At 43.6% G+C, this 16326-nt stretch overlaps 1 protein-coding gene across 1 annotated transcript in view; it reads right to left on the reverse strand.

Annotated features, from left to right (window-relative positions):
- Positions 1 to 16326, reverse strand: part of LOC144600221 (protocadherin Fat 1-like) — a 119849-nt gene that overhangs the window by 95944 nt on the left and 7579 nt on the right. The window contains exons 3-4 of the mRNA XM_078411753.1: positions 10050 to 10111; positions 6821 to 7135 (exon numbers count right to left, since the gene is read on the reverse strand). Of these exons, the coding sequence (XP_078267879.1) occupies positions 6821 to 7135; positions 10050 to 10111 (377 nt within the window). The remainder of the gene's footprint in view (positions 1 to 6820; positions 7136 to 10049; positions 10112 to 16326) is intronic.

Raw genomic sequence — 16326 nt, forward strand, 5'->3', positions numbered from 1 at the left:
TTTACGTTGTTTTCATTTCCCTGGCTTGTAGAATTTATGCATCATTTATATATGATTTATGTTTTTGTGTGTTGACTGAGTCAATGCACCTGTGACGGTGCTGCAAGCAAGATTTTCATTTTATCTACACCTCACTGTAAATTTTGGTTTATTTGACTTGCTTAATGTCAGAGGAGCTATTGCTGCCCAGCAGAAACTATGTGGTTGCTTCCAGATTAATAACGCAAAACAGAAAATGAAATGCTTCACAGCATAAAAGGAAGAAATGCCCAGGTTGTGAAACTCTCACGTAAAATTAAAGCAATTCCACCTCCACCATATACAATAGGCATGTAAGCCATTTGCTATGTAACCAGTTTCTAATTGGATTGATAAATACCATCACCCCCCCCCCCCCCCTCCAACTTATCAACTTTTTTAATTGATAAGCTCACAAGGAAAGAAGAATAGACACAAAATGCTGAAGTAACTCAATGGGCGGGACAGGCAGCATCTCTGGAGGGAAGGAATGGGTGACGTTTCGGGTCGAGACCCTTCTTCAGACTGAAAGAAGCATGCCCTGTTAACACATTGGTGCAAATAGGCTGATATTTATTCACCCTTGCTTAAGGAAATCCATACTTTCCAACTAACCCAACTCCTCATAGAGAAACTGCAAAGTGACAGTCCAGTTGAGATCATAAACCTGACAATTGTAATTGCCATTGTGTAACCAGTAATGCATCTTCCCTGATCCTTCAACACCTCTGCCACCCAACGAATTAGGTGAAGAGTTATTTTTTTTAAAACATCCTTTGAAGCAATCATTAAATATAATTAGAAAGTGCAACTGTTTGTTATCTGCCAGATTTTAATTATAACTGCAAACGTAACAAATCCAAAATGCATAGACTTTGTGCCAATATATCTGTTAACAATCTCCAGCATAATTTCCACTGTACCTCGGTACACGTGACAATGAACTAAACTAAAACTTAATTAAAATACACAGAATAGATCTAGGACTATTGATAGACACAAAATGCTGGAGTAACTCAGCGGGACAGGTGGCATCTCTGGAGAGAAGGAATGGATGACCTTTCTGGCCGAGACCCTTCTTCAGTCTGAAGAAAGGTCTCGACCTGAAACATCACCCATTCCTTCTCTGCAGAGATGCTGCCTGTCCCACTGAGTTACTCCAGTGTTTTGTGTCTATCTTCGGTGTAAACCGGCACCTGCAGTTCCTTTCTACACAGGTAATGAACTATTGTCTGTTCATGTATCTGCAAACCACATAGGGGCATGCTCTCACTACATATCTGGCATAACACAAAGTGCTGGACGAACTCAACAGGTCAGGCAGCATCTGTGGAGGGAATGCACAGGCGATGTTTTGGGTGGGAACCCTTCTTTAGACTGATATATGGACAGGTGGATATATTGGTCAAGCAGCAGGAAAGCAACAGGAACCACAGACAGGGAGCAGTGAGAGTGTTTCTCCCAGAATGCTGACTGAGAGAGGAAAACTTAGTTTAGTTTAGATATACAGCATGCAAACAGGACCTTCGACCCTCCAGTCTAGCCGACCATCAATCACCAGTTTACTAGTTCAATGTAATGCCATTTGGTATCCACTCCCTACACATTACGGGCAATTTACAGAGGGAAATTAGCCTACAAACCTGCACATCTTTAGGATGTGGGAGGAAACCGGTGCACCCGGAGGAAACCCACACGGCCAGAGGGAGAACGAGCAAACTTCACACAGGCAGCACCCGAGATCAATAGACAATAGACAATAGGTGCAGGAGGAGGCCATTCGGCCCTTCGAGCCAGCACTGCCATTCAATGTGATCATGGCTGATCATTCTCAATCAGTACCCCGTTCCTGCCTTCTCCCCATACCCCCATATATCAGGATCAGGATCGACCCCAGGTATCTGCCGCTGTGATGCTGTGCTCTTTCAGCTGTGCCACCCACCAAAGTAGCCATACTTTGCAGTGGAGCAGTAAAGCGGAGACACAAGGCACTGCAGGTGCTGGAATCTTGAGCAAAACTCAAAGCGCTGGAGAGACTCCACAATTCAGGGAGCTTCCCTGCGGAGGGAATGGACAGATGGCCTTTCGGATCAAGATCCTTCTTCAGAGTTGTGGGCGACATTTTGAGTCGGGACCTTTCTTCAAACTCGAGTCATCTGTCCATTCTCGTTTCGGGACAGTTGTTCATTTCCAATTTGCTCTCCTGTCTCCAATTAACCCAATTTAACTGCCTGTCAAAATCTCTTTGCTATCTATTGTATTGTATTGCTCTTCTCTCCTCTTTATCCTTCTAACTTTAAAATACACCTTCCATCTTTTTTATGCTTCCTTCTATGTTCTCACTTTCTCCTGCATTGTGGGCCCAGGTCTTATCGTGGATTTCCAACCACAGCGCACCAAATATTAATCTATGTGCACTACAAACCACGTATCAGCCATGATGTAGTAACTGGGCTTCAACAAGCAAAATTACCAAAACGGATGAGAAAATCAAACTTGCTTTCACCATACAAATAAACTTTGAGACAGATCATGGTGCCAGTTTTTCAAATACTCAGAAGCATGTAGACGTAATTGTAATGCAGTTTACAGTTTCAAACATAATTGGAGGTCAGAGACATATTTTTACTCGTAGGATGATGGCAGTTATTCTAATTGCTTTGAAAACCTGTTGGTCCAAAGATTAATCCAGATTATAATCATATCTTCCAGGATTAAACATGTGCACAAATGATTAAGACACTGGTTTGTCAGTGTGTGTCAAATTGGACACTCCATCAATCAACTAGATTGGAATATTGAATCTATAGAAGGGTCTCGACCCAAAATGTCACCCATTGAGTCTGAAGAAGGGTCTCGACCCGAAACATCACCCATTCCTTCTCTCCAGAGGAGAAGAATCTTCCTGTCCCGCTGAGTTACTCCGGCGTTTTGAGTCTATCATTGGAATATTCAGGCAGGTGTCATAGTATGGTGGGCTGACCTCTACGATGCTGAGGCAGGTGTCAGCTCTCAGACTCCTCCTCATTCCTACCCCTTGACCATGACCACACAGATGAACGCCAGGGCAACGTCTCCTACACTGTTATCGATCTCATCAACTTCCCCTTCTCAGCCTCCAAACCTGAGAGTTCCGCAACCACCACCCAGCCCATTGCTGTGCCCTTCCCAAAATCCACCAGCATGACTGCCCTGGCAGACCCAATGTTTCTGCCTGCTCTTGTCCCACCAAATCCTCCTTGTGTCTCGGTATATTGGGCTGATTTCTGGCAATCCTTTAGTACCTTGGGATTCAGGTTATTTCAGAGTCCATCCCATGGATTTTCATTTCTCTCAATGATTAAATGGGAAAAGTCCATAACAAATGCAATTTTTAGTTGAATTTCTAGAAGAATTAGTGAAATTCCATACGACTTTTGTTCATCCAAGATATTACAGTTGTATCTAAATGCATGTGAGCTTCTACTCTAGATTGATTGCAACGGATCTGGTGCTTAATTGTGGTCTTTATCAAAACAGATATGGAGGCACTGGAGAAAGATTACACAGGAGCGAATGATTGTAAATAATGGAAAAGATTGACTAGACAGGTGATTGTTTCTCAAAAAATATAAGGTAATTACTTAGTGACTTAATGCAGGTGTGTAGGTGTAGACCAATTTATGGGGTTCTGATAGGATAGATATAGAGAAAATATTTTGCACTTGTGAGGGATTCCCTAAGTAATGGCTATAAAATATAAGATATTCACTAGTAAATTTAGAATAGAACGCTGCTTTACCCTGAGACAGGTTAGAATGTGAAACTTCAGGTGGTAAAAGCAAGGAGCAGAGATGTATTTAAGAAGAACTGAGACAGCAGAAAGTAATAGAAGTCTATGAAGAGGGGTAGAAAGACTTGCGAAAAGCATGCTTATTTTGCACTTTGTATCATCTTCTGTTATTAATTTCCAGGAAAACACACTGTGACTACACCAGTAGTCTGAAGAAGGGTCCCAGCACGAAACATCACCCATCCTCTTTCTCCAGAGATGCTGCCTGACCCACTGAGATACTCCAGCACTTTGTGTCTATCCTTGGTATTAACCAGCATCAGCAGTTCCTTTCTACATACATTATCAGCCATCCTCAAAACAAGCCATGGTTCACAGTGATCTTTTCAGTTTCCATTTTCCTGAGGGCTTATCAAAATCATTAGTTCTATTTTTCTTAAACAGAAGCCAAGAAGACGGTTTAAACATGCTGAAGCAATAATCCAAACATTCCTTTCTTGTTCCTGAGCTTTCATATTTTAATCGTATATAAGAGATTTCTTGTCCCCAGAAAGTGTGATTAAAATGTTTCGAATGGTGCAATATTTTAAATGTCATTTCGCTTTCAACCAGCTTCATAAATTGATAAACCTTTTCCTGTTTTCCTACAAAAAGATACAACAGTGTGTTATTACATCAATTACGTGGCTGATTACTCTTCAACATTTTTCTGGCTCTTCTCCCTGGTCAAATTAAGGCAGGTTTGACAAGTTTATTTCCAAACATCACTGAGTGATCGGATAAAATTGCTCAACAAATGATATTGTCAACGAGTAGAAATAGCGAACCACAGATGCCAGATAATACACAAAAGGACATAAAGTGCAGGAGTAACTCAACGGGTCAGCCGGCATCCCTGGAGAACTTGGATAGGTGATGTTTCAGGTCGAGACCCTTCTTCAGACTGATTGTAGGGAGGGGAGAAGAATGCTGGAAAAGAGGACAGGCAGGACAAAGCGTGTCAGGAAACAGGTGGACAAAGGCGTGAGGGGGTTTTGATAGGCAGATGGATGGAACAAAGGCAGACTGCAAAGCCAGAGGGAGCAAAATAGCAGGAGAGGGGGAAAGGAGGTGGGTGGATGGGAGAAATAGGTGGAAGCCAAGGTGGGGTATAGTGAACGAAAGGAAAGGGTGGGGAAGAGAGAGGGGACTGTGCGGGGGAGAAAAGGGGGAGGCAGGTGGTTAGTGAGAGATTACCTAAACATTGAGAATTCAATGCTCATACCATTGGGTTGCAAGCCACCCAAGCGGAATATGAGGTGCTGTTCCTCCAGTTTGTGTTTGGCCTCACGCTGGCAATGGAGAAGCCAAGGCCAGAAAGGTCAGTGCGGTCAGTGTGGGAATGGGAAGAGGAGTTAAAGTGGTCAAAACATTAATGTATCTGAAGGCAGAAAGAAAATAAACTGTATGAATTAGTATGTTCGTGTGAAGCAACAACCAGTTGGGTTGGATGATCTGTTTCTGTGAAATAATTGTTTTTATTTCAAAAAAATCTAAGTTATCGGGTCCAGAATTGTTTTTCCCATTGTTATGAGACTGTATCTCCTGCAATCACCTTTGCCATCTCCCTAGTCTTCACTTCTGAAGCCCAGGAATCTGCCGCTTCTCCTCGATATGCTCCCTCTTCCCAAGAAGCACGAGGAGGGTGAAAGGCCAAATTTTTATGAAATTGCCCGACCCAAAAATGAACAAAAGAGCATCAGACCAACATGCAAAGAAAATAATTTAGTGAACATGCCTTTCAAAGCTCTTGCATTTGGTATCTGAAATAAACTAAACTAAACTAAAGCCTGAGCTAAGTAGACAATGAAGACAAATACACAAGGAAAAGTAGGCAACAATAGATAAGCTATCTTTCATTGTTGCCTGAAGCACGTGTGAGTTGTGCATCTTACGTTCAACAATGTTTGTTTTTGTTAAAAGATGATGCCTCAGGTACCGTTTGCAATAAGAAATGTATATCCACGATCTACTCCTTCCTGACAAGGTTGGCTCACCTCCAACATAAAGCAATGATACTTCAACAATTCTGGTAAGATATTAGAGTTCTTTCCTCCCTGAAGCTGAGATGCAAAGGGGACACATTCAAAATAATTTGTGGAAGATTTGAAACTCTTTAATTAGCACGTTGATTTTCTGTCTGATGGCACAGTGATAAGTTAATTAAAATCTAATGCCTCAATCACCCAACAACTACTAAATGGGCCACAGAAGGGTATGCAATGGTTACCATTTGCCAACACTTCCAGCAACATTTAGCCATCTTCAAGTTTCCAGCTAAACAACAGGGAGTGGACTTCTTGGAAATGTTTTGCAGGAGAATTGGAGGTTTTGCAAGTGGAAGGAGATTAATTCTTCCTCTAGGCCCCACAAGAGAACATTTTGCACTCAGCTGAAGACCTCTTCGTTCTATAGATCTGTTGCAGGCTTGTTTCCATCTGGGTGGAATGGGTAACATTGCATTGTGCCGCGGAGTCATAGAATCATTCAACGTGGAAAGAGGCCCATCGGCCCAACTTGCCCATACCGGCCAACATGTCCCATCTGCACTAGTCCCACTTGCCTGCATTTGGCCCATATCCCTCGAAACTTGTCCTATCGATTGTGGTCCTCGTGGGCTTTTAAAGGGACTCATATTTGTTTTTTTTTAGTTTAGTTTATTATTGTCACATGTACTGAAGTACATTGAAAAGCTTTTTTGTTGCGTGCTATCCAGTCAGCGAAAAGACTATGCATGATTACAGTCCACCCATCAATTTATGCGGCTCTTTTACATTGGTCATCCTCTCTGCTTGGAAACTCTCACCAGAAGCCAAAGGTGCTGCAACCAACCCTTCATTTGGGGGTGTTCCTACCTACTCCACGAGACTTCATCCTGACCATTCCATTTTATTTCCCATGCTCTGATTCCATCCACGCAGAGGACATTCAAAATTCTTTTTAATTAAGTTTAATCCAGTTAGGAAAAAGAAAAGGCATATTCTCACTTACTGTTAGGATGTCGTAGTCTCCTGGCAAGAATGCCCACATGGACGAAACCATCCCAGATTTAGGATTAATGCTGAATTTCTCTTCGTTGGAGTTGCTTCCAATGCTGTAGGTGACATCCGCATTGGGACCCACGTCTTGGTCAGAAGCGATCACCTTGTAGATTGGTTCTGGCTTGTCGGAGCCGTTGCGTTCCAGCAGCCTAACATTGTACAGAACCTCTGGGAACCTGGGAGCATTGTCATTTTCATCCATAATCTCCACCACCACCTTTGCTGTGGACTGCTTTGGAGGAATGCCGTTGTCACTGACAGTCACCTGTGAGAAAGCAGAGAGAATCGGTTTTTGCCATGGGGTCAAAAATACCCTGCACCGTGCAGTTCCGGGAGCCACTCAGTTCAGCCAATGCACAGGAAAATATATAATGTGTTACATTCATTTCAAGTTCAGTCACCTCTCATTTAGATACCCACACTAGGGGGTGGATATGAAGCAGAAGGGTTAATTGTCGATTTGTGAATAACACTCACTGTGAAATCATTTCAATTGTGTTCGTGGCCGCAATGAGATGGATCACGAAATTTCCCACATGTAATTGATGGAGGATAGGATGGAAAATTGCACGGCAAATGCCTGCAATCCGATGGCAAGCGGGAATTCACGGAAACCATCCCAGCGGGAAAATAAAGGCAGCAGCACGATATGATTTCTAAGTTTCAAACTGCGAGACTTAACTTCTCGCCCCAGGCTGTGAATCTAATGAAGAGTAAGATACCGCACTGATCATAGAATCCAGCTGTAATCTTTCAAAGCAAGGTGCAGAATTAATCTCCTCGTGACCAGGACTGTTCGTTGGATCGTAAGCCTCGTAATTATTCCTGTTCGTCAAGATGGGCAGACCATGATATTCTGCCTGTGTCCCTGCTGACAGGGACGTTCATAAGTTCACAAGTGATCGGAGCAGAATTAGACCATTTGGCCCATCAAGTCTACTCCGCCATTCAGTCATGGCTGGTCTATCTTTCCCTCTCAGCACCATTCTCCTGTCTTCTCCCCATATCCTTTGACACACTTACTGATCAAGAATCTACCAATCTCTGCCTTAAAAATACCCAAAGACTTGGCCTCCACAGCCATCTGTGGCAATAAATTCCACAGATTCACTACCCTCTGACTAAAGAAATTCCTCCTCATCTCTTTCCTAAAGGTACGTCCTTTTATTCTCAGGCTATGACCTCTGGCCCTAGACTCTACCATTAGTGGAAACATCCTCTCCACATTCACTCCATCTAGGCCTTTCACTATTTGTGGTAAAGTGCTCTGGAGGTCTACTGCCTCGCCCCCATCTCCTGACCATTACATGTTGTTCAAAATCTGCCCGCACATACGCCATGGGATCACAGTAAGGTCACAACACAGAAAGAGGCCATAGTGTATGCCAGTTATGTGCAAGGACAATCGTAGCTCAATCATTCCCACCCTCTCTCCATAGCTTTTTATTAAACTTTCAAGTACTGCATTTATCTACTTCTGTTTTAAATGTCATGATTGAACCTGCCTCCATTGTCTCCCCTGGTAGCACATTCTAGACCTTAACAGCTTGCTGGATTTAAAAAAAAATCCCCATTGACTTTTGGTTCTTTTACCAATCACCTTTGTTCACTAACTCTTCTTCATTTTACGTGACAGATACAGGCACAGAGTCATACAGTGATGCAGCGTGGAAACAGGCCCTTCAGCCCAACTTGCCCACACTGGACAACATGTCCCAGCTACACTAGTCCCACCTGCCTGAATTTGGTCCATATCCCTCCAAACCTGTCCTACCTATGTGCCTGTCTTCAACATTGAGATAGTCCCAGCCTCAACTATCTCCTCTGGCAGCTTGTTCCATACACCCACCACCCTTCGTGTGAAAAAGTCACCCCTCAGATTCCTATTCAATCTTTTCCCCTTCACCTTAAACCCATGTTCTCTGGTCCTCCAGTCGCCTACACTGGGCAAGAGACTCTGTGCATCTACCCAATCTATTCCTCTCATGATTTTGTACACCTCTATAAGATCACCCCTCATCCTCCTTCACTCCAGGAAATAGAGTCCCAGCCTACTCATCCTCTCCCTATAGCTCACAGACCCTCTAGTCTTGGCAACATCTTGTAAGTCGTAAAAGAAAATTTTGATAGACATTGTTGCGATCTTTCAAATGCCGGAATGAAGGGAAATGTGGATATTGCCGGATAAATGTCAGCCATGTTTGATGAAGAGTGGAGCAGGCTGAAGGATGGCCAACCCCTGGTGCTAGTTCTTATGTTCTTACATTTACTATGGGGCCACCTGCTGTGTGCAATGTCCAGTGTTCACAGCTGGTTAGCATTGACCGAGGAAGAGTTTTCTCAAGGGCATTCGCCAGTTCTGCCGAGTACAGCCTCTGTTTATGACCGAGGAGTTAACGTGATAGGAAGAGGCAATAGCCAATTTCCTCCTGTTATGCCAAACACCCAAGGGCTGCTACCTGTGTCACCTCCTGCCTCATTGCAGATCATACAATGTATCATGAAGGATTGGGATGTGATGGAGAATCAATCTTCCAAATGGAGCTGGGTTATGGGAACCATTCCAGGCAGTTCCCAGGAAGGAAACTTCTGAAGGAAGGGGAAAGTGGGGAAAGGAGCAAGCTTACACGGAATACCCAAGCAGGAAGAATGCAAGGACTTACACGAATATTAGTCGCAGGCTCGGCTATTCATTCTTCATTATAAAAGTAACTCCAGAATCAAAAAGTATATTAATGCACCCATTCTGTGTGAAGAGACTGAGTGAGTTTTGCCAGTCTGACCATTGAGTTGCTGTTTAGATTTTTAGATTTTTAGATACAGCGTAGAAACAGGCCCTTCGGCCCACCGGGCCCGCTCTGCCCAGCGATCCCCGCACATTAACACTATCCTACACCCACTAGGGACAATTTTTTTTTTTTTAACATTTGCCCAACCAATTAACCTACAAACCTGTACGTCTTTGGAATGTGGGAGGAAACCCACGCAGGTCACGGGGAGAAGGTACAAACTCCGAAACAGACAGCACCCGTAGTCAGGATCGAACCCGAGTCTCCGGCGCTGCATTCGCTGAAAGGCAGCAACTCTACCTCTGCGCCACCGTGCCGCCCCTGTTGTTTTGTGCTCCACTGTTGTGTCTCACCACATTGACAGGAAGCCAGCACTTTTGGCCCACTCACCTCCAGGTTGTGCTCATCTCTCTTCTCACGGTCCAGCTTACGTGCTGTGGTGGTGATGAGACCTAAAAGCAAAAGGGACAGAACATTTTAAAGGCAAAAGCTGCAACCTTTTCAGTCGGCGGTGCATATTTACAGCATGTGTAGCCTATTCTTTGGCTGGATAGCATGCAAATAAAGGTTTTCACTATATCTGGTACACGTGACAACAATAAACAAAACTAAAGATCAAGTACATCTGGTTGAGTTAAACATTTCCACCCTCCAGCATCCACAATGTTCATTCCTTAAATATGCAAAAAGGCGATTGAATAATCTATTAAATATATTAGTCATTGTGACTAAAGTTGCCAAAAAATTGCCCAATAATTGTTCAGTTACTCCTGCCATACATGGCTAATGTTTCCTTTGCTGTGTAGCTGGATTTCATAGAGGGATACGGTACTGAAATAGGCCCTTTGGTCCACTGAGACCACACCAACCATCAAGTATTTGTTTTTACACTAATCCATTTTATTATCCCGCATTCCCAAGAATGCGCCACACGTTAGCACCAATTCACAGGGAACAATTAACCTACCAACTTGCACATGTCTGCGATTTTCCTAGCATTGAACAATGAAGAATATCTCCAATCACTTTGCCTTTCTCCAGTCATTGCTACTGATTTTTTTGTGTGGGAAAATAGAGTTTCTGTGTCTGTCTCAATGTCAGCAAATAAAGATTCAACTCTACCACAATTTTATGTCACTAACTTTCTGAGGAGGTTTTGACCTTGGCTTTTGTGTACTTTGGGAAGAAATGCATGCACCTAGAATTTAAACTTTAACACAATTTACACTAAACCGTGCACAAATAGCACCCATCTTCCTACAATTTCTACAGGGAATGAAATCTAGAGAAAGGCCCAAAATTATTCCCACCATTGCCACAACTGTGCATCCTTCTGGTCAAACAATCCTCGGCCTAAAATGCTGATGGGATCTTTGGTGAAAAAAACCTCTTTTCAAATCATTCTGGGAAATACGAGAGACAATTTTAGTCAATGGCCAATAGGTGAACCATATTCTCTATTGCTATCTCTGGGCAAAGAAAACAGCACAATACAAAGTTGAAAAAGAGTAATGATCTGCCAGATCAAAATGACATGGAATTTGCTTAAATCCCGTTGAAACATCATGGCAGTCTTCAGTTCTTCTTCCAACTGGAAATTTGCTTCACAAAAGGGCACAAAGTGCTGGAGTAAATCAAAAGGTCAGGCAGCATCCCTGGAGATCATTATTTATTCACAAAATGCTGGAGTAACTCAGCAGGTCAGGCAGCATCTCAGGAGAGAATGAATGGGAAGAACGTCACCCATTCCTTCTCTCCTGAGATGCTGCCTGACCTGCTGAGTTACTCCAGCATTTTGTGAATAAATACCTTCGATTTGTACCAGCATCTGCAGTTATTTTCTTACATCCCTGGAGATCATGGATATGTGACGATTCGGGGCAACACCCTTCTTCGGACTCAACTTTACAGGTCGAAACCCCTCTTCAGTCTGACGTTGCTAAGCTTATCAATGCCTTTGTAAGCATATCCCAATATACTCCATCTTCATAGAATGATGGCAGAAAGCAAACAGACACTGAACTTCCAATACAACCACAGCACTCTTTGTAAGATATTTAACTTCTGGGCAAATATCTTTCAATTTGAACAATCCAAATTGAAAACAAGTTGCACATAATAAACAGAGGAGCACCGAGTGAAAAGGAGTAATAATGTGTGCAGATGTCTTTGCTTCACTGCTATTTGAAGCCTTTGCCAGTCATGTCCGAACAGGAAAATGGAACTCAAATTGCTGGTTCCCTTTTTTTTCAAAGATGAGTCTGCCTTTACTTACTGCCTCTAGGCAATGATAATGTGCAGAAATGAGTAACTCTCTGCCATTTGAAACTGACGTGGAATTCCTTTAAAGACCATTGATAAGTCATGTTCTCTCATATCACTTCTAACTTGAGAGCTGCCTAGTTTATATATATAATTTGTAAGTATATCTTAATGCTGGTAAGATGATCTGTTACAAAAAAAAAAGAAAGTACTGCAAAATGAGACAGCTAGCTCATTTAAAGTGAGATTGTTTAAATTAATAAATATTTTCATTTGAAAATGCGCATCGTGAACATAACAATATTCAACAGCATTATTGAATCCAAAAACGGAACAGTCTATAGAAGGGTCTCGACCCGAAACATTTAAAATGAGTTAGCTGTCTCATTTTGCAGTATTTTCTTTTTTTTCACCTATTCCTTTTCTCCAAAGGTGCAGTCTGACCTGCTGAGATACTCCTGCTTTTTGTGATAACCTTTTGGTGATTGGTTTATCAATTATCTACCTACTTGTGCCTTAAAATATTCATAGACTCTGCTTCCACTGCCTTTTGAAGAAGGTTCAAGAGACTCAGAAACATCTGAGAGAAAACATTTCTCTCATCTCTGTCTTAAATGGAAGACACCTTTTTTTAAACTATAACCCCAAGTTCTAAATCCTCCCTCAAGAAGAAACATTATCTCTACATCAGTCCCATCAAGACACCTAGGATACTATGTTTCAAACAAGTCTCTTCTTACTCCCTTAAGCTGCAGCAATTACAAGCCTAACCTGTCCAATATTTTCTCTTAAAGAAACCTGCTTTTTCTAAGTGTTAGCTGTAAACATTTTTAAATGTAGTAAGGAGATAATGGTGTACACAGCACTCCAGATGTGGGTTCTCCAATGCTTTTCTGACAGCGCGGGCGGCCACGGTGGTGCAGCGGTAGAGTTGCTGCCTTACAGTGCTTGCAGCGCCGGATACCCGGGTTCCATCCTGACTACGGGCGCAGTCTGTACGGAGTTGGTACATTCTCCCCGTGATCGCATGGGTTTTCTCCGAGATCTTCAGTTTCCTCCCACACTCCAAAGACACAGGTATGTAGGTTAATTGGCTTGGTGTACGTGTAAAATTGTCCCTAGTGTTGGTAGGATAATGTTAATGTGCGGGGATCGCTGGTCGGTGCGGACTCGGAGGGCCTGTCACACCCGCTGTACCACTAAACTAAACCAAACAGAGGCAAAACATTGCTCCTTTTGTGTTTGCTGCCTTTCGCAATAAATGATAACATTCTGGAGATGCAAGGACCTGCAGAAGCAGGAATCCTGAGCAAAACTCAAAGTGTTCGAGGAACTCAACGGAGCAAGCAGCATCCGTGGAGGGAACAAACCGGTGACGTTTCAGGTCAGGACTCTGCTTCAGTAAGATGGAGAAAGCTGTGGGGGGGGGTGGGAGGGAGGGGTAGAACAAAGTTTGGCAAGTGATAGGTGGTTATAGATGAGAGGGATTTGATTGGAAGATGGGTGGAGTAGGTGACAAAGGCCAGAGGAGAAAAAGAGATGAAAAGACGTCATATACAAAAAGGAGGAGTGAAATGTAAAGCCAGAGGGAGGAGAATAAAGTACTCGGGTATGGAAGATGAGTGTTTGGAGGAGGAGAAAGGAGCATGGTGACTGAGGAGGTGGGAGATATTGGGAGAAGCATGTGTGCACCAGATTAGAGGGGTGTACAGGAAAGACAGAAGGAATAGGGGAGTATACTTGAAATTGGAGAATTCAATGTTCATAGCGTAGAGTTGTAAGCTACCCAATGATAATTCATTCTGTACGTCTGTACAGTTCACCACTGATCCATTGCTGGCGATGTTGAGTTACATTGCATGGAGTTACAATCCTCAAGGGGAGCTGCTGGCACCCTCCCTCCTCTCCAGATGCCGCGAGGCCACAAAGTCATAACGTCATACAGCACGGAAACAGTTCGGCATGTGGCATGTGGCATGTCTTTCCCTCAGAAAGAAAGAACAATTACTGGAACCTTACACCAAACCAACAATGAGGTGCCAGGCGGCGGAAGCCTTCCTGAGGTCCCATGGCCACGGTGCCCGCCTGGAAAGCCTGAAGGCTTGGCGGTCGGTGGGGCCCCACCCGTTGGCCCGGTGGTCGGCGGGGTCCATCTGATGGCTCGTCAGTCGACGGAGGCCCCCGAAGGCTTGTCGGACTGCAGACCTGCCCAAAGGTTCATCGGTCAGTGGGACCTGGAACCCGCCCGAAGGCTCGCCGGACGGTAGAACCAGGAAGGAGCTGGAGATGCCAGACGCAGAGGAGCAAGGGCCGGTAGGAGGGTGAACCAGGGTAGTGCTTCCAGCGCCTTCAAGGTCGACTGCAGGAGGCACCCCCGGGATACAAAGATGGACGGGCGAGGAGAGTGACGTCAGTTCACGGGAACTGCTCCAGTACATCGAGCGCGCAGGCCAACTGGACTTTGGACATTGGACAAGGCGCTAAAACATGGCAGGGCCTACATGTGTAATATATGCACAAAAAATAATTTCATTGTGTAGTTGCATATGTGACAAACAAAGCACCATTGCACCAGTTGAGTATAGGAGCAAAGAGGTCCTTCTGCAGTTGTACCGGGCCCTAGTGAGACCGCACCTGGAGTACTGTGTGCAGTTTTGGTCTCCAAATTTGAGGAAGGATATTCTTGCTGTTGAGGGCATGCAGCGTAGGTTTACTAGGTTAATTCCCGGAATGGCGGGACTGTCATATGTTGAAAGACTGGAGCGACTAGGCTTGTATATGCTGGAATTTAGAAGGATGAGAGGGGATCTTATTGAAACGTATAAGATTATTAAGGGGTTGGACATGTTAGAGGCAGGAAGCATGTTCCCAATGTTGGGGGAGAGCAGAACCAGGGGCCACAGTTTAAGAATAGGGGGTAGGCCATTTAGAACAGAGAGTTGTAAATCTGTGGAATTCTCTGCCTCAGAAGGCAGTGGAGCCCAATTCTCTGGATGCTTTCAAGAGAGAGCTAGATAGAGTTCTTAAAGATAGCAGAGTCAGGGGGTATGGGGAGAAGGCAGGAACGGGGTACTGATTGTGAATGATCAGCCATGATCACATTGAATGGCGGTGCTGGCTCGAAGGGCCGAATGGCCTACTCCTGCACTTATTGTCTATTGTCTATCGAACCACTGAATACACAACAATTCACAATGCATTTACAATTCTAATCTCTAAAAAACTGTCTTGGCCAAATCTAATCACCAAATGACGATGCTTTTAGCAATTAATTATGTTGATGAAATGTTGCATGTTCAATAATTAAGTGTAATTGTAAGTTTAAAAGCTATCATTAAAAAAGAGAATGGTGGAAATGCTCAGCAGGTCAGACAACATTTCACGAACAAGTGTTAATGTCTCAGGTTGCTCATCTTTCAATGGAACTGGGAGTATTTGGAGTATTTGGAAATCAAATTGATTCCAATGTTCAGAAATAGGGAGGGGCAGAGTAAGACAGGACAGGCTAAACTAAAGTAATTGGTGGTGATACTGGCTGAGACTGGATGACAAAGCCTTATTTATTGCCGATAATCCAGTGGGGAGATACGAAAGGAAAAACTAAATAAAATATAAGGAGGGAGAAGAGGGAAAGAAAAAGAAAAATTCTGCAACTCTTGTGCAATCTTGAGAATCAAAAACATTGCAGATGCTGGATATCTGAAATAAAATCAGTAAACACTCATAAGGTTAGGAAGTATCTGTAGAAACAGGAACAGAAGGTAGGAACAAGGACCTGCAGATGCTGGTTTCCAATAATTGGAGAGTAAGTGCTTAAGTTATTCAGCAGATCAGGCAGCATCCCCAGAGAACATGGATACCTGACAATCGTGTCGGGACCCTTCTTCAGACCCTTCTTCATCAGTCTAATGAAGGGTCAGTCTGACTCTTTCATTAGTCCGAGGAAGAGACCCAACCCGAAATGTCACCCATCATGTTCTCTGGGGATGCTGCCTGACCCGCTGAGTTTCTCCAGAACTTTGTGTCTTTTTTGAGAAAGAAATGGTGTTAATGAGGCAGGTTGATCATCTTTCATTGGAAGTAGCCAACTCTAATGGAAACTGGAGGGGCTAATCATCCAAAATTATTGAAGCTCGTGTTAAGTCCTGATGGTTGCAATGTGCCTGGTTGGAAGATGAGATGCTGTTGTCAAGTTTATACTGGGCTTTATTGGAATATGGTGGGAGGCCATTTCAGAGAGGTCAGAGTGAGTGTTGGATGAAGTATTAAAGTGGACGGCAACTAGACGCTCAGAGTCACCCGTCTGGATGAAATAATGTGCTCTGCAAAATGGTCACCCATTCTGGTTTCCCTGTGCAGAGACCACACTATGAGGTCGACACGATGGAGTACACTGGATGAAATA

This window comes from Rhinoraja longicauda, chromosome 14, assembly GCF_053455715.1.
Source record: "Rhinoraja longicauda isolate Sanriku21f chromosome 14, sRhiLon1.1, whole genome shotgun sequence".
NCBI lineage: Eukaryota > Metazoa > Chordata > Chondrichthyes > Rajiformes > Arhynchobatidae > Rhinoraja > Rhinoraja longicauda.